This window comes from Leptodactylus fuscus, chromosome 9, assembly GCF_031893055.1.
Source record: "Leptodactylus fuscus isolate aLepFus1 chromosome 9, aLepFus1.hap2, whole genome shotgun sequence".
Taxonomy (NCBI): Eukaryota; Metazoa; Chordata; class Amphibia; order Anura; family Leptodactylidae; genus Leptodactylus; species Leptodactylus fuscus.
The window spans coordinates 62867602-62886803 of record NC_134273.1 but is presented as its reverse complement, the minus strand read 5'-3'; the positions used below and the strand labels follow the sequence as shown (position 1 = coordinate 62886803).

General features: G+C 44.4%; 1 protein-coding gene across 1 annotated transcript; it reads left to right on the top strand.

Annotated features, from left to right (window-relative positions):
- The first annotated feature begins 3118 nt into the window (after nucleotides 1–3118).
- DDX59 (DEAD-box helicase 59) lies at nucleotides 3119–11427 on the top strand. The gene is made up of 7 exons (XM_075286416.1): nucleotides 3119–4534; nucleotides 5999–6166; nucleotides 7077–7166; nucleotides 7628–7879; nucleotides 9205–9357; nucleotides 9831–9959; nucleotides 11136–11427. Exons 1-7 carry the CDS (start codon nucleotides 3179–3181, stop codon nucleotides 11394–11396), a joined length of 2409 nt encoding a protein of 802 aa, XP_075142517.1. The 5' UTR covers nucleotides 3119–3178; the 3' UTR covers nucleotides 11397–11427.
- Nucleotides 11428–19202: the final 7775 nt, after the last annotated feature.

The following is a 19202-nucleotide window of genomic DNA, read 5'->3' as shown; positions in this document are numbered from 1 at the left end:
GTGAGGACCTGCTGTGCTGCCCGCACTTCCTGCTTCCCTCCCCCTCCCCCTCACAGTGAGTCGTCTCTCACATCGGATCGTGTGGGGAAGACAGGAGCTGTCTCATGCAATGCTGTACTCTTCTGGAAAATGTAAGTATATTCTTTTGGTAAAATCTGTCTATGTAATATGTATATATGTGTACATTTGTTTACTGTATGTGTGTTGTATATTGTGTGAGTACTGTGTCTTTGTATACAGGTATGTATACTGTATTCTACAATAATGTTTATGGGTGAGTGTATGTATGTATATATGTGAGTATATATAGTATTCATACATTCATATAAGTATATATATGACATATATGGTATCAGGGGCGTAACTACCATACAGGCAGTGGAGGCGGCTGCCACAGGGCCCGGGCCATTAGGGGGCCCGGTGACAGCCGATACCGCTGCGTTTTTTTTTTTTTTTTAATAGGCTGTTACGGGCCCTATTCACTTGCCGATCCTGGCTGGGCTGGGATCAGTAAGTGACACTGCGGGTCCCACGAATACCATCATTATACTCGGGGGTCTTTGCAGACCCCCGAGTATAATGATCGGCGGATCGGGAGAGGTAAAGGAACATAACAAACACTGTTACTTACCTCTCCACGATCCTGCCAGGCATCCTTCCTGACGTCTCTGACGTCACATGAACCCGGCCTACGTCCCGGGTCATGTGACGTCTGACGTCATTTCAGAAGGACGATAGCGGAGAAGACAGCGTTGGAGTCGGGGACAGGTAAGAAACAGTAATTTTTTATGTTTTTATTCCCCCGGGTCTCCGATTATTATACTCTGGGGTCTGAAAAGACCCCAGAGTATAATAACTGTTTATGGGTGTCCACAGTGGATCATAATACTGTGTGCAGGGGCCACTATGGGGGATGATACTGTGTGCTGGGGCCAGTAAGGGACATAATACTGTGTGCAGGGGCCAGTAAGGGACATAATACTGTGTGCAGGGGCCACTATGGGACATAATACTGTGTGTAGGGGCCACTATGGGACATAATACTGTATTCAAGGGCCAGTAAGGGACATAATACTGTGTGCAGGGGCCACTATGGGCTATAATACTGTGTGCAGGGGACACTTTTGGGGATGATACTTTGTGCAGGGGACACTTTTGGGGATGATACTTTGTGCAGGGGCCAGTAAGGGACATAATACTGTGTGCAGGGGCCACTATGGGACGTAATACTGTGTGCAGGGGCCACTATGGGGGATAATACTGTGTGCAGGGGTCACTATGGGGGATAATACTGTGTGCAGGGGCCACTAAGGGTCATAATACTGTGTGCAGGGGCCATTATAGGGGAAAATACTGTGTGCCCCCATAGATTACATTTCCGCGCGGTCTCTGTACGGAACATGTGGACAGGAAAGTAGATCATGAAGTACTTTTCTGTCCGCATGTTCCATGTGGACACCGCACGGAAAGCACACAGACTCCATTTTAATCTATGGGGTCCATGTGCTTTCACAGCGCACCGTTTGCTAATGCGTTCAGTAGTCTGTTCGGGGGCCACCATGCAGACTCTCCAAATGGATTACTGAACGCAGATGTGAACCAGGCCTGAGTGTGTAGGTATACAGTGTGTGCAATCCCATCCACACATTGCAGAAAAATACATGCAGTAGAGGTGTAAAAATAAAAATAAAAAAGTATACTCACCTGTCCCCAGCCCCCCGTTGTCCCCGCCTGTGTCTGTTCGGTCTCACGGTCTCATTTCTGGAAATTCTTTACCTAACTAGTCTCAGCGATCACATGAGGTGCAGGACTCCCAGCAAGGAGGCGCCAGCACGAGACCGAATGGACACTGGCAGAGGACAGCGGAATGCCGGGGACAGATGAGTATGCTTTTTTATTTATTTGTTTTTTATTTTACACTTCCCACCCGGGACATGAGTTGCTCCAATTCCTGGACAACCACTTTAAGGGCTAGTTCACACGGGGAAGTTGGCAGCGGATTTTGAGGTGGAATCCGCCTCAAAATCCGCTGCCAAAAATGACTTCAATGGGAGCTGCTCGCTTCTTTTTTCCGCTAGCTAGTAGCGGAAAAAAGAAGCGAGCTGCCCTATCTTGCTGCAGATTCCGCGGCTGAATCAATCTCAGCATCTGCGGCACGAGGCTCCGGCCCATTCATTTGGGTCTAATCCGGAGCGGAATGCCACGACGGGATGCCTGGCATCTGCGACAGAATGTTCACACGCAGAGTTCATGTATCTCTGTGTGAACTAGCTCTAAAGGATTTATTCATCTTTCTAATATTGATGGTCTGTCCTTAGGATAAGCCATCAATATTACATCTACGATGATACAACAGCCAGGACCTCTGCAGATCAGCCTTTTCCAGAACCAAGCAGCTACAGGGAATAGTAGCATTTCTAGGAGCCGCACTGTTCACTTGTCATACAAGGTGTAGCAATACATTTAGGTAGTGCACATGGTATAGTGGGTGAGCAGCATGGCTCCCGACATGTTATTACCTTTAGACGTCGTGTTTTGGTACCGCTGATCTGCAGGGTCCTGGTGGTGGGCCCCTAGAAACAATTCCACTGGTGGGCCCTAGACACCCCAGTCTGACCCTGTATATATATATGTATATGTCCAGGAATGTGTTTTTCCTATATTCTTATTGATACAATATACATATACAATGTCTCTCTTGGCCAGTTATGGATCCTTCCTATAGACACTCCACTCTAGCTGCTCCTGCGGTGAGGTGACTAGATTGGAGTTTCTGGCGGCAGCTCCTATTAGCAACTCCATTCTAGTCACCTCAGTACTGAACAGTCTACATTGGAGTTGATTCTAGTAGTTCCTGCCTCCAGCAACTCCAATCTAGTCACCTCACTAGTGAATTGTCTAGATTGGAGTTGCTGGAGGGAGGACCTATCAGGAGCAACTCCATTCTAGACGCAACCCGACTGCTTATGTCATTACTATGAACCTCCACACACCACGGAACGGGACTATTTTATATGAGACATGACGTCATCACTGTGAGCCGGAAGGGCAGAGCGTCTGCCACACTGATACTTAGTCATCACTTTTCTGCACAGCGGCCTCTGCTGACCGGAACTGGAATTACATTGCGGGCCATGTCGGTTTTTTACCGGGTAGACTAGGATCAGATTATCTGACAATGTTTGTACCGAGAGCGGTGAAAAGGCGGAAGGAGCCTGAAGGAGCCGCGGGGAAGAAGAGGGGAGTGGTGGGACTGGAATGTCAGTCCTCTCCTTCAGCTCCATCATCAGCTGCTCCGTGCCTGGATTCTGTACTGCACCCTGCTGTTACTTCCCCTAATAATCCCGTGCCCTGCACATCCTCACTATCCACCTCTTCTGACGTCCCTCTGTCTTCTGCTACTGATGTCTTGTTATCTGCCCCTGGTGCAACAGAAGCAACATCTGCAGCTCCCTCTACACCTGCTGCTGTAACCTATGGGACACCCTCTGCCTCTGCTGCTGTAACCTATGGGTCACCCTCTGCTGCTGTAACCTATGGGTCACCCTCTGCCTCTGCTGCTGTAACCTATGGGTCACCCTCTGCTGCTGTAACCAGTGGGTCACCCTCTGCAGCTGTAACCTATGGGTCACCCTCTGCCTCTGCTGTAACCCATGGGTCACCCTCTGCTGCTGTAACCCATGAGTCACCCTCAGCCCCTGCTACTGTACCAGATTCATTGCCATCCGCCCCTTCTTCCACACAGTTTGCTCCAGTATATACCCCTACAACACTGCCTGCATCATTATGTGCCCCAGCTAATGCCTCTCCATCTTCCCAGCTCTCAGCTTCTTCTACATCTCTAACTCCTGTGCCTCAGATTGCTCCTCTTCCAGTATCTGCCTCTGATGTAGAGGATGAAGCCATCAAATCCTACAGCAAACTTCAGCGCTGGCCTCTCCAGGGAGAACCTGTCTGTGTTGTATGTGGAAGATACGGAGAATATATCTGTGACCGGACTGACCATGATGTGTGTAGTTTGGAATGTAAAGCCAAAGACATACTACAGTCTACACAGTCCACTTCTGAGTACCCAACAGTCACTTATCCATCTTCAAGTCTAGTCAATGTAACTACAGAAAATGAGACTGTAGAACATTCACCTTTACCAGGTAACATTATGACTATATTACCGCCTGTGCATCGACCCATGGAAACCGTGACTTCACAGTCTGACAGTGCAACCTACACCTACCAAGAGCATGAATTTATCACCCAGTTGGAGCAAGATCAGGTCAACAATGTTAGACAGCAGCTTGGTTTATCTGTACAAGGAAAAGATGTGTGCAGGCCGATAATAGACTTTGAGCATTGTAACTTTCCACCTACACTTTGCACAAATCTGAAACGGGCTGGATATGAAGTTCCTACTCCCATCCAGATGCAGATGATCCCTGTTGGACTAATGGGAAGGGATATACTGGCAAGTGCAGACACGGGATCCGGGAAGACTGCTGCATTCCTCCTTCCAGCTGTAGTCAGATGTATGAAACAGGTATTCCATGCAGATGAAGTCATGATGTGACATAGAACTACTGCTGTTATCCCTCAGATTACATTACAGTATTGGTGTCTCCACTTTGTTCCCTTCACATAAAATTTTAAATGTGTCAACATAAAATGTCCTATTTTTTAAACCAAGATTTTATGTAAAATATATATATTTTTAGGATTTTTGAAATTTTTTTTATCCATGTGCTATGTGCATTCTAAAAAAAAACCAAAAACGATATCCTGCATATTTTACTGTGGCGCCTAAACCTATTAATAGACTGACACTTGTTAATTCTGTTTGTTACGGCAATCGCCTCATTTAGGCCTCTTTCACATTACCATGTTCAGAGCACAGGTCAGTGAAAACGACACATAGATTGGCATCTGTGAGTCATCCATGCTTTTCACTAACCCATCCTTTGAAGTGAATGGAACAAGCCACCAATACGGTCAGGTATGGGACCTGTTCCATGTTTTGTGGCTCTTCACTAAGGACCGGACACACAGCCACAAAAACTGCAGCTGTGTGTATGGGCCCATAGAAATATATTGCTCCATACTTTGAACAGCAATTGTGAATCAAAAGTATGGATGTTTGAAGAAGGCCTTACATCACAGACAAGGCAGTATTACAACAGAAGATAACACCACTGAGCTGTCATTGCATCCAGTACTGACAATAGGTGATGTCTACTTGTCTAGGCATGCAAAAAGTGTTTTCACTCACTGATCTTGACAAGTGAAGGTCTACTTCTCAGGTTTTAGTGGAGAGTTGACTTTGTATTTCAAGTCACTTTTCATTTGTATAAATGATAGTTGCGGAAACCTCCAAGTGCTCCCAGGTTTATGTAGCATCATGTCTTGTTTTTTAATTAGTTGGAGTTTGTTCACTAGTTAAAAGGGGTTTGAGTTCTGTACGCTAAAGCCCAGGCATGGGGCAAGAGGGGGCGGATTGAATCCACCTCAGAATCCGCACCCTCACAATAGAGGTCTATGCAGACCGCTGGCTTCCTTTTTTCCGTGAGCGGAAATGCTCCTGCTCACGGAAAAAAGAAGCGAGCTGCCCTTTCTTCAGACAGATTCCGCATCTGATTCTGTTGCGGCGTCTGCCTCGCGGCAGCACCCTCCAGACTAGGCCCATTCATTTGGGCTTACTCCAGAGCGGGAAGCCATGATAGTCGCGGCAGGCGCATTTTAGTCCTATTCTGACGCGGCTTTCCGCGTCAATATCAGGACCAAAATATGCCATCCCGTGCCCTGTGTGAATGGGGCCGAACGCTCAACAATGTTGAACCATCTTTTCGTAGAACTGTTTGTTTGATCTCCAACCTGTGGCTATTAAATTGTTACAAATCTCCTAGCATTTCTTGATAGCAGCAAGTATGTTTTTGACAGATGGAGAGCCAGTTAGGTGAAGTACAAAAAATCCCCCCTTTCATCTACCTTTTGTATATGTCGTGTTTAGAAGGATGCCCCAGCAGCGCTTATCCTTACACCCACAAGAGAGCTGGCAGTGCAGATAGAGAAGCAAGCCCAGGAACTGATGTTTAAGCTTCCCCAAATGAAGACCGCTTTACTTGTTGGTGGGATGCCATTACCACCCCAACTCCACCGACTGAGGCAAAATGTACAGGTAACTAAACGTGTCTGGATATCAGCATCTTTCACCACCTCCACCTATTCTAGCTCTTGGCATCTGTTAATAGGCACTGCTCCACTGATTCCAGTGCAGTTGGATTTTTCGCTAGCTTCCATGTTCCTGGGCAACAACTGCAGTTAGTTTTTTTTTTCAACTGTAACTTTTATCGAGTTTTCAAAAATATATGGTTAGTTTTGATACCTGATATGCAAGTCCCTCCTCCTGATTTCAATTCACTGCCTCCAACTGTCTCTTCCCTGCTTCTGGAAAAGGACCTGTGATGATGTCACTACAAGGTCCTTAGTTGTCTTCTAAGTAGTGATCTATGCAGAGCAGGGGCTGCAGCTCCCTGTGTCTATCATACATCTCCATGTTCACAGTAGATCTATGCTATGATAGACACAGGGAGCTGCAGCCCCTGCTCTGCATAGATCACTACTTAGAAGACGACGAAGGACCTTGTAGTGACGTCATCACAGGGACAAGCCAATCACCGAGCAGTAGTGATATCAAAGGTTCTTTTCCAGAAGCAGGGAAGAGACACTTAGAGGCTGTGAATCGAAAGTAGGAGGCGGGACTTACATAGAAGAACCAAGAGAGGAGGATGTGAACAGAGGGGTGCAGGGTGCCCACGGTGCACAGAGGGCTCATTTACATATATGTTTAAAAGGTAATTCATTAAAACGGGGGGGGGGGAGGGGGTCTTTTAACAAATGATTAGCAGGACTTGAATAGCCTTTTTAAAGGCTATTCGGGCATATGTTTATCTAAAATAGCGAAAATCCAGTGATAGAGCCCCTTTAAGACCAATTAAAGACAAATTAATCCAAGTTATTTTACATGTAGCTAGTTTCATGTTATTCGTTTGGCTTTGATGTACAAAATATTCTCACAATCTTTTCAGGTTATTATTGCAACTCCTGGAAGACTCTTAGAAATCATTAGTCAAAATGCTGTAAACCTTGGAGAACTGAAGATCCTGATCCTGGATGAGGTGAGTGAATGCACACTGTTGCAGTGCATAAGGCTGCACTCAGATGGCCGTTACGTGTCCGTATTATATGATTCAGGCCACAGCCACAAATCTGACAGTGGCAATTCCACTGAACTAGCAGCTTCATGGGGATCTATAGTGCTGTAATTTCCGATTGGTAGATGCTGGGATAGGATTTGCAGCCCATATAACAGCCATCTAAATACGATCTTGCAGGTGTCCTCCCACCATTGACAGTAGCAGTACTGAGGCAGTGCCTGTACAAGGTGCAATAGTACATCAGGTTGCCTCAATTACCGTATTTAATTCCTTGCTCAATTATTATATCAGGTTGTGGGTAGGGGCAAATAAAATGCAGCTATGCCAAACCTATATATATTTTTTTTTTTTTTTTACAAATAATTGATTTATGAAAACTGATGAAACAGGATAACAATCTGGAATATGTTTCCATTTTTCAGGCGGACACAATGCTAAAGATGGGGTTTCAGCAGCAAGTGCTTGAGATTTTGGAGCGCACTCCTCTAGATCGCCAGACAGTGCTCGTTTCAGCCACTATCCCTGACAGCATTGAAAGTTTTTCCCAGCAGCTTTTGAGGGATCCTGTGCGGATTACTGTTGGCGAAAAAAACCAGCCATGCTCTAATGTTCGCCAAATTGTACTGTGGGTGGAGGAGCCTTCCAAGAAAAAGAAGCTATTTGAAATACTGAATGTAAGCCTTGTATACCATGTCTTGCTGTGCCAGATTATTTTCTATGTTGAAATTCAATGCAGCCATTTCTTCTTCTTCTTCTAACTATTCTTATCTGATTTGGGCCACTAAACCACACAGTTATGGGCCGAGGGGTTTAGTGCCCTAAATAGCCCCATTTTTTTTATCCATTAAATAATCAAACAAACTTTATACTCCCAGATCTGCTGTATACCCCGGTGCAGTTCTTCAGTGAAGACGGTGACAGTACACCTTGACTTCACTACGCATGTGCTGGACCTTAGGTGCATACTCAGTAAGCTGGGGTATACAACTCTGACTTCACTGAAGAACAGCACAAGCGCTAGGAGCACCAGAGGTGAGTCTGATGAGAATTACCTATAGATAAGTATAAAGCGTTTTTATTTTTAAAGGGGCTCTATCATTGTAAAAAGTAATTTTTAACTAAACACATACTTGCATAGCTTTTAGAAAGGCTATTCCACACATACCTTTTGTATGTAAATTGCCTCAGTAGTTTTTGAAGGAGCCTCCAGCGTGTACCCAGAAGTCTCATCGAGCACTGTCTCTCTCCTGTGTGTACAGTACAGGCTGCTGATGATGACTCCTCTCCCTGCTCTCACACACATAACAGAGAGAGAGGAGTGCTCGCTGGAGCCTAATTAGCATATGAATAAAAAAAAAAATGGTCTCATTCAAAAACTACTGAGGTGATTTACATACAAAAGGTAGGTGTGGAATATCCTTTCTAAAGGCTATGCAAAGTACTGTATGTGCTTAGTTAAAAATGACTTTTCCCAATGATAGAGCCCCTTTATTACAGCTGTGGATTGTTGTAACAGGGCTATTTGGCACACCAATTCATGTTCTTAGCATCTGTTAATAGTCGCTGCTCCACTAATTCCAGCGCAGTTGGATTTTCTCTCTCACCTTTATTAGTTAGTTTTCATGCCTGATGTGCTATTTAGGCTCTGTAATGTCAGGTGGGCGGTGGGGTGTTATTCAGAGCTCCAATCGGAGGCCGCCAGTGTCAGAGCTCAGAATCACACCCCTTGTCTGCTCCTGCCTGACACCGCCCTCCTGACAGTACAGAATCTAAATCGCATATCAGGCACCTAAACTAGCAGCATTAATTGCACATGAACGGTGGGGACTAGAGAAAAAAATGTAACTGTGCTGAAATCTGTAGAGCAATACCCATTAAGTGATTTAAAGAGGTGCCGAAAAATCCTCCTTAAAGTGGTATTCCCAGATTACATATTGACTTATACACATAGAAATTCCTATTATTCAACTTGCCTTACATCAAACCTTTATCTTAATAGGACTCAAAGCTTTTCCATCCCCCTGTACTGGTGTTTGTGGATTGCCGTCTAGGTGCAGATCTGCTCAGTGAAGCTATCCATAAGATTACTGAGTTAGAATGTGTTGCTATCCATTCTGAAAAATCTCAGTCGGAAAGGACGAAGATACTTCAGGTAAAATGATTTGAGATGGATACTTAAAATGAGTCTGTCACCATTCCCCAGCATATTCAGCTTGTTACCGTGATACACATCATATCTTTGCTATGTATTTCATTTTTCTAGATTTGGAGAAGATCTACTACCACTTTGAAGTCTTATGCAGATAAGGCAGGTGGTGCACTGGAGGTGGAACGTCAGCCCTGAGTGCACTGGTCTTACTGCTCAAGTAGGATGGGTGATGTCACAGTATTGGATATATAAACTCTTATTACATGAGGTGAAGTGGTAGGGGTCTGAGTTGTAAGAGCAGCGCTCCTGGAGCTGAAGTGCAACAACCTCCTTATTTCCATAAGACTTCTCCAAATCTACAAACGTGACATACATTACAGTAGTAATACATACCACCTTTGCTATGTGCTGTGGTGACAGTTGAATATACTTGGGTTTTTTTTTTCTAGGCATAACACACGTTGTTTTTTTTCCAGGGATTACTGCAGGGGCAGTATGATGTTGTTGTTAGTACTGGTGTCCTGGGTAGAGGTCTGGATCTAGTGCACGTGACATTGGTTGTGAATTTTGACATGCCATCAAGCATGGATGAATATGTCCACCAGGTAAGCAGGAGTCTTCAGTCAGTGGTATGCATGTAGTTAAAACATGTGTCTTCTGTTTAATCACTGTTAAATCGCATCCGACATTTCAATACTAGGTACAAAAAAAAAAATCATAGTCACCTTTCCCCCAATGTTCCAGTGTCTCCCAGCTCAGTCTGGTCCCGATGCTCTGTTGTCCTCGCTGGCTGTGACATCCCTTGTCCCTTTTCTCAGGTTGCTGATTGGCCTCAGCGGTCACGTGACCCTTCAGTGGCCTAAGGAAAGGACAAGTGATGTTGCTGCATTGCTAACCACTGAGCCACCGTGTTCCCCCAAGTGTTTTTTTTTTTTTTCAATTTTTTTTTTCTTCATCCTCTTCAGATGGCAGAATTGATGTTTTCTGCTCATCTCACTTCTCAAAAACGAAAATAAAAACTGGTCTAAAAATCTTATTCACCACAAAATACAAGGTCTTGTAAAGGTACATTGAAATTAAATGTACATAGAGGGATAAAATGTTACTGGGGTTACGACTAAAATGTACATAACTCACCAGAGATGTGCCAGCAATATATACTGGAGTCCTAAATTAAAAATATGTAATAAAGTGATATTTTTGTCACGTTACTGTGACTTTAAGGGTTTAACATAGTTTTTATAACTTAGTTGATACAAATTATGGATGCCCTGTATTTTTGGTTGTGACACTGGCTGTCACTTTTTTAAGCCATGTGACTTATCCATGTGACCTTACCATTCAGATGCTTTTTGGAACACTGCTGTGATATAAGATCACTATTAATATGATCTTATTTATATACCTGGGACAATGAGCACACAATTTGTGGTAGACATATATTGGGAATTTATTTTTGTCATCATACCAGCACAGTTGTGTATTAGGATAAGATAAGATAATCCTTTAATAGTCCCACAGTGGGGAAATTTCAGTATGTTACAGCAGCATAGTAATACAGATACAGGATAATATATTACTGAAGTAGGCACACATATGCTGAGAAGAGAAGATATACAAGGAGTCCATAGCAGCTAAGGAACAGAAGAAGAAAGAAGGAAGACTTCATAGTCCTAAGCAGAACAAGCACAGTATCCCGACACGTAGGAAATAATGTTTGTGTGTGTATGTGTACAGATAGATATTATGCAGTTTTTCACTGATGTTGTGTTTCTTATAAGATTGGAAGATCTGGAAGACTGGGTCACCGAGGAACAGCTATTACATTTATTAATAAAAACAACAAGCACCTCTTCTGGGATCTGGTGAAGAGAGTGCAGCCAACAGGGTCGCTGCTTCCCCCACAACTGCTGAACTCGCCGTATGTCCTGGAGCAGAAGCGGACGGAGCAGAGAAAGCATCGGGACCAAAACAAGTTGGTCACAGGAGACCAGATTCTTGACCTCATCCGAAAACATGACAAACAAAAACCACACAAGTGATGCTTTGACTTTTTGTCTGTTCTCCCTGATCTTGGGAGATGTTTTGGTTCCTCAGGAAAAATATTTTTCTCTCAATATTGAGAGTTTTGGACTGATTAGTGAATAAAATTCCTGGATTTTTTTTTTTGGTATTGACTTGTGTGAAAAGTTGTATGTGTAAACCTTCCAGAAACATTTGGGGTATGGTCACACGGCGAAAAATGAATCATTTTCTACCGCCAGAATATTCACCGCAACAGGATGCCAATGCCCCAGATGAATGAGCCTAATCAGCAGGAAATCTCGAGCCATGAACATTTCTTTTTCCCTTATCCTGCTGAGATCTCTGCCTCCTATTGAAAACAATGGGAGACAGATTCCGGAAGGATTCAGGGGGCAAAATCCGCCCCCAAATTCGTGGCAAATTACTCAGTGTGAACACAGCCTTAGTAAACAATCTTGGGATGTGTTTAATGTGAGTCTTAAAAGGAGTCTACTTCCAAAATCCTTTCAAGGCCACTTATATGCTGTTGTAGGGGCTGCTAATGGCACAGTGGTCTTACCTTTTGTGTCAAAGTGCAATCTTCCTGCCAAAAAAATATTTCAATCTGTATGTAACTCAGCTGTTTGGTGCACCTGGGGCATGGCATTGTTTGTGAGAGCACCCTTTTCACATGTGGTTGCCATACATGTCGGTCTTTGTTAGAGGGCAGCACTCCATGGCAAACATAGGTGAAAACGGGTACTTTGTCAGGTGTAGCCATTCCTGGGGGGTAATAGCTTATTGGCATATGGATTCAAAGTTTATTTTCCAGGCTGCAGAATTGACATCATGCAAGTAATTTTTGGTGGTGGTAGAATGCCAGATACTTAATGTATACAGGGTCCTGGGTGAGAAGACCCCAGAGTATAATTATAGCAGTTCTAGTTCAGACGTGTTCAATTCCAGTGCAAACGCAGAGCAAACCTTGTGAGCCCAATAAATGGACGTGACCTAAATAATCACATTATTCGTAAATGAAATGAAATGCTCAATTAATCATCCTTTGTTGTAGATTATAGTTGTCCAGCCCTAATCATTGGTATAAACTTAGATGACCCCTTTAACCTCTTGCTCTAATAGTAATCTCTTACATATATCATTATTACATTTACACACACAGGGGAAGATTTGTTAAGCAGAATGTCCCAGAATTCTGGCATTATTTGTGCCAAAAAAACTGCCCAATGTGCTTCGCATTTATAATGTACGACGTATTTTACATTGGTTTGGGATTTTTTTTTCCTATGATTACTATGATAAGGAGTGTGGTTTCATTGAAAGAGCAGGATCTAAATTGCAACATTCGTGAAAAATCATGGGGAATTTTAAATAGGCGGTATACTGTGTGTGGCCCAAAAAAGAAGACAGCAAATTGTATGGGGGCCATTAAGGAGGCAATATACTGTGTGTAGGGATAACTAAGGTGGGAGGCGGTGACTTTGTACCATATGGGGTCAGTAAAGGGCTGTTATATCTTGTAGGGGCCAGTAAATGGAGGGTTCTACTGTGTGGGTGCGGGTAAAGCGGTCGTTCTACCATGTTGAGGACAGTAGAAGGGGGCTTTATACTGTGTAGGGTCCCAGTCTTAAAGGGGCTCTATCAGCAAAATTATGCCATTTTTTTTTATCAATGGCAGTTCGCGAGTGCCGGAGGAAGACGGGACCCGAGGACATCGCTGGAAGAGGAGGCATGGCTGAACATGACGGCGGACCCTGAATGCCTGCCCACCGTGCACGATAGAGAAGATTAACATATTCTTTTTTAGGGTTTTATTTTAAAACGGGGGGTAGATTAATATAACTTTAGCGGTGCCTGAATAGCCTTTTTAAAGGCTATTCACACATATGTGGGGGCCCTAGAAGCATAATTTTGCTGATAGAGCCCCTTTAAAATAGTTAAACCCCTGGTAAGCTCTATTTTCCACCTACACAGGTCAAAAAAAGGTAAATAGAAGTGTTTTAGGCAAGGTTCACATTTGCATTAGAGCAAAGTCTGTCACGGCTTTACAGTCTATGGGTTCCTCGGGGTCCGCGGGTAACCGCTTTTTTAGCGGATGGGCTATCTGTCTTTCAGGTCCCCATGAGGAGCCGAACGATAGTGTAAACCTAAGGCCTCATTCACACGGGACCACGTATTCTGGTCCTGAGAAAGCTGTCCGGCCGTGAGCGCTGGTGAGCGTTTTATGCTCTCCGCCGTGAAACCGGGTTTTTTAATCCGGACACAGAGTCGGACATGCAGTACTCTGTGTCCGGATTAAAAAAAAAACGATTTCGCGGCGGAGAGCATAAAACGCTCACGGCCGGACCCGGTCTGTGGTTTCCGTCTTCTTGCATGCAGAAGACGGAAACCACAGAACGGAGTGCCGAACGCAGGTGTGAACCTAGAGTCATGTGTATCTTTTGGTTCCCCCACAGTATTATGTCGCTCTTCGTGTGGCACCACAGTATTGAACAATACCTCTCCCAGATCCCACTGTGCTCCCTCCTGTCTCTGCTCCTGGAGACTTCAGTGACATCACTACATCGCACCGACTGCTCACAAGACTCCAGGAGCAGAGACGGGCCAAATGGTGAAGCAGAGAGGTCTCGCCCTTTTAGGAGCAGAGGACATGTCACCACATAACTGGACAGATTTACTGTTCACGAGTTTGTAGAAGTTTGGTGAGGACAGCGCCTGATCTCTGCTATGCAGGTTTCCATTTCGTGCGCGAAACTGGGCACTGCAGGTATTTTTCAAGCCCATTCATTTGAATGGGTTTGAAAAGTGTCCGGCTGTGAGCGCCGGTGAGTATTTTATGCTCTCTGTGGCAAAACCAGTTTTTTTTTAACTGGACACAAAGTTGGACATGCAGGACTTTGTGTCCGGTTTAAAAAAAAAACTCTGTGGAGAGCATAAAACGCTCACCGGTGCTCACACCCGGACACGGTCTGACAGGTTTCCGTCTTCTGCTGGCAGAAGACGGAAACCGGAGTACAGAGACCGGAGGCTGGTGTGAACCCAGTGTGACTTCTGGGTTTATACACTGTAACAAACCCTCACTGTTTATGATATAACTAATAAAGTTACTGTCTCTCTTAGAAAACCCATTTTCATACTGACCCAGGGAATTCTGAGGTCCTCCAGCCAGGACCCCAACTATTACCGAGAATGGAAAAAGACTAAAAGCAGAGCCTCTTGTTCTAGAAGACCCAACACGTCAATGGACAACCCATTGATGTTAGTGAGAAGTGTGTTATACTTCATTACCTCTAGAGGCGCTGTGGGGAATGTGAACGCCTGCAGTCAGGTCCGACCACGGGTTACAGGAAGGGATGGTAAAGAGCTGACAACCCTTTGGGGCTCTGTTCACACCACCTATAGACATCTATAGGTAAAATGACTTAAGTGAGATTGGAAACCCCTGAAGATCCCGAGTGCTGAGGAAAGGACATTGAGGCCTGTACAACATTTACTACAAGGACATCCAATGAGAATAAAGACAAGGACAAAGATGTAAGAGGTAAAGTGGAGAATTTTTATTTATAGATGGGGGTGGGTCATATTATATTAATATATTCCTATTATATATATTATGTCTATATGTATGATACTAATCTTATTTATAGATGGGGCGGGGGCATATTATATTACTATATTCCTTTTATATTATGTCTATAGGTGTATGATACTAATCTTATTTATAGATAATTATTATATTGTACTATTTATTACTATGCATTAAAACAATATATTATGCTATTTTTTTTTTTGCTTACTGAGCCACTATATACAGTATATGTGTGTGTTCTGTCTAAGGGAGCGTTCACACTACCGCCGGTGTCCGACTGGTAGTGTCTGCTCAAAATCTGGCACGGACATTAGGAGCGGACACTAGCTGTGTCCATGACACCTGTCATTTATTTAAATGGGCATCGGGTGCGTTCTTTTGCACTCCGTGCCTGTCCTTCCCTGTCCGCAAGTGAAGATGTCTGACTTCTCAAGCGGACAGAAGAACCCTACATGTCGGGTTTTTCTGTCCGCTTGAGAAGTCGGACATCTTCACTTGCGGACAGGGAAGGACAGGCACAGAGTGCAAAAGAACGCACCCGATGCCCATTTAAATAAATGACAGGTGTCACGGACACAGCTAGTGTCCGCTCCTAGTGTCCGTGCCAGATTTTGAGCGGACACTAGGAGCAGACACTACCTGTCGGACATTGACGGTAGTGTGAACACCCCCTTACAATGAGCTTTACTCTAGATTTAGTGTACCCAGGATAGAGAGGGATTAACCATTTATTTATAATAGCGCCCCTGGTGGTTGCACCTATAGACCTGGGTTCTATGTATTGTATACAGACCATTGACATACCTCCCAACCGTCCCGATTTCCGCAGTGTCCTGTCCTGCGGTCCTGTTAAGCGGGAGGTATGTCACGGTTTCGGACACCGATGAGTTGAACACATAAGTGAGTAAAGCAGGAGCTGTCACAGCTCAGCTCCTGCCTTACTGTTGCGCTCCGGCTTCTGCATGTGTAGACGCGATGTGATGACGTCACATTGCGCCTACAACAATGTGAGTGACCGCGGAGAGAGCGGCGGGGGAGCGTTGGAAGGGTGAGTATAAGTGTTTTTTTGTGTTAAACATTGAGGGGAACATAATGAAGGGGGCCATGAAACTGTGAGCAGATGAAGGGGGGGGGGAGACATGAATCTGTGGGCAGAGATGGGGGGACATGAATCTGGGGGCAGAGATGGAGAGGACATGAATCTGTGGGCAGAGATGGGGGGACATGAATCTGGGGGCAGAGATGGAGGGACATGAATCTGGGGGCAGAGATGGAGAGGACATGAAACTGGGGGCAGAGATGGAGGGGTGACATAAATCTGGGGGTAGAGATGGGGGACATAAATCTGGGGGCAGAGATGGAGGGACATGAATCTGGGGGCAGAGATGGAGAGGACATGAAACTGGGGCAGAGATGGAGGGACATGAATCTGGGGACAGAGATGGAGGGACATAAATCTGGGGGCAGGGATGGAGGGACATGAAACTGGGGCAGAGATGGGGGGGTGGGACATATAATGTACGGGTGCCTGTAGGAGGATTATACTGTGTGGGGTCACATGAAAAAATTAGAATGGGCGGAGTCAACATAAAAGAGGGCGGAGCTAAATTTGCAGCACGCTGCACATTTTGTCCCTCTTTCTGCTCTGCGTAAATTAGGAGGTGTGCACCTGACTGATACAGTATTGTAGACATCTGTGGCCATACTGCACTGTATAGCTGACAGTATGCACCAAACAGAGGGAGCCTGCCGCCTCTGACTAGACGCTCTTGGCTCAGTGTGGTGTATGGAACACACAGGCTCCGCCTCCTCGCGCCCGCCCAATCCATAGCTGTCACTGTTTGGCCGCTGTCTACGTCACGAACACATGATTGCAACGCCCTTAACAAAAATGGCCGAATACACTCTTGCCCTTAGGGCGTGCTTGTGACGTCACCAGGAAGTCATTTTCTACCAATCGGAACGAACGGAGGGGAATTCGAAATGAATACGAAGCTGGCAAACGGAAGACGGTAGGGAAATGCTGCTCCTGATAAACACAGGTAACCCCGCTACGGTCCTCCAGTCTGTGATGTGATTGTGTTTGTCGGCAGATCGGCCGAACATATGTTGTATCTGTTTCCTGCGATCAGATCACTCAGGGATAATTCTTGCTAGTGTTACATCTCAATATGTATGTGTTCAGCACAGTGCAATCTGTATGGCAAACTTCTAGTGCATTCTGTACGAGAGAAATAGCACAATATTTCTTGGGAAATTGCATTTTTGAGTTTTTTGTTAAAGGGGTGTTCCATTTAAAGGAGTTGGCATGGCCAATTATTGTATGCTGATGAGTTATCCTGATCTCAGATTGTTTGGGCTGTAAATAATGAGTCAGCCAACACCATGGATTGGGTCACATCATCACATGTAAGGTTTAGCTTTAGGTGGTTGTATAGTTGAAATTGAATGTAAAATAAATTCCTAAAATTCATCCTGATATAGAATAGAAAGTGTTGTTTTTGATGATTTTCCTAGAAACTTCATTCCAGGCATCAGGGCGTATGTCCCAGACCGCCATCCGTCTTATCCTAGGACATGTTACATTGTAATCATAGGTAAGACTGTTAGTGATACATGGCCAAATGTCACAGTGTCACGCTGCCACATCACGACCAATGAAAGTGAATGTCCAATTTGTTACGCCCATGACATCATAGTTATTAGCAATCTACGTGTTATACTCTTATACAAGTATCTATTGACTTAGGCCTGGTTCACATCTTTTACATGGGTTTGCATTCGGGGAGTCCACTTGGGGATCCCCCGAACAGAAACCTAATCTGCATAAAAAAGTGGTTACCTAAAGAATCCCATAGACTATAATGGGGTCCATGGGGTATCCGCACGAAAAATGCGGAGAGAAAAGTTCTGCTTGCAGGACTTTTCTCTCCACATTTGTCATGCGGAGAGGGGAACAGACTAGCCCGAATGCAAATGTGAACCTTGCCAAAGAAGTATGTTTTTCAAAAATAATTTCAATAAAAAAAAAGTTGTTCTATCACACACAACCCCTTTGACCCCCTTTTAAAGAGGACCTTTTATGCAGTTTTATATATTGCTAGAAAGCCAACAGTGCCCTGATTTCCGCACACTGTTGGCTTTCCCGATATGTGCCCCAGTGCTTGGTATATCAGTGCTGTTAATTTCAGCACCGATATCTCCCCACAGTCACAAGGCTGGGTCTTACAGTTTAGCGTCATCTCTGGGCTGTCAGGAACGCCCCCTCTGACAGTACAAGGCTATATTACAGTAGAGCTGATGATTCTAGGCTGTCAGGAACGTCTCCTCTGACAGTACAAGGCTATATTACAGTAGAGCTGATGATGCTAGGCTGTGAGGAACGCCCTTCTGACAGTGGTGAGATATCGGTGCTAAAATTAACAGCACCAATATATCCAGCACTGGGGCACATATCGAGAATTCAGTGCACCGTCGGCTTTCTAGCAGTACATAAAACCGTACATTGGCGAGGACTTGAAAGGTTTTCTTTAGCTCTATAGAAACATCTTGCATCCCAATATAAATCTATGGGTGATGCATGACACATATCACATATGATATCATATATTCACTTTATCACAATTACAAAATCAAAACTGAATTCCCTCCCCCAACTCATTAGTTATTAATGTCCGTTGCTCTCATCTATCATAGGATAAGAGCAACAGACATTAAAAGGGATTTTTCGTGTCCTCAGAGACTATACCACTAGAATGCTGACAGTGTCTTGAATTCAGTGCGCTGTCAGCTTTGACAATATGAACCCAGGGTGCTGGAGATATTGGCTCTGTTAGTTTCGGTACGATATTCACTGTCAAAAAGGTGGGCATTATCAGCATTATCTCACAACCCATCAACACTGAGCAGTAAGATCTTCTCTTCTGACAGTGGAGGGATATCGGCACATTGTTAGCTTTCTAGCAGTACATAATACCGTGATCTCTGATGACCTGAAAGTTCCTCTTTAAGTGACAAAGTTGGGGCCCCCCCCTACATTCACCTTCATGTAAAAAAAACAAACCTGAAGGAAACTTTCTTCCATTGCTTTTTTACTTTACTGATGGAAGAAAAAATCGTGAATGCAAAACTTTTTCTTCTGTTACAAAAGTAAATAAACAAGGAATTTTTTTTAAAAAATCAATAAAGCATAACTAAGACTATATCAATTTGGTGGCATGCCATTGTTCACTTAGCA

Coding starts and splice junctions, on each gene's coding strand:
- DDX59 (XM_075286416.1), top strand. CDS start 3,179: ATGTTTGTACCGAGAGCGGTGAAAAGGCGGAAGGAGCCTGAAGGAGCC. Junction 7,167..7,627: donor AGATCCTGATCCTGGATGAG/GTGAGTGAATGC, acceptor TCCATTTTTCAG/GCGGACACAATGCTAAAGAT. Junction 9,358..9,830: donor AAAGGACGAAGATACTTCAG/GTAAAATGATTT, acceptor TTTTTTTTCCAG/GGATTACTGCAGGGGCAGTA.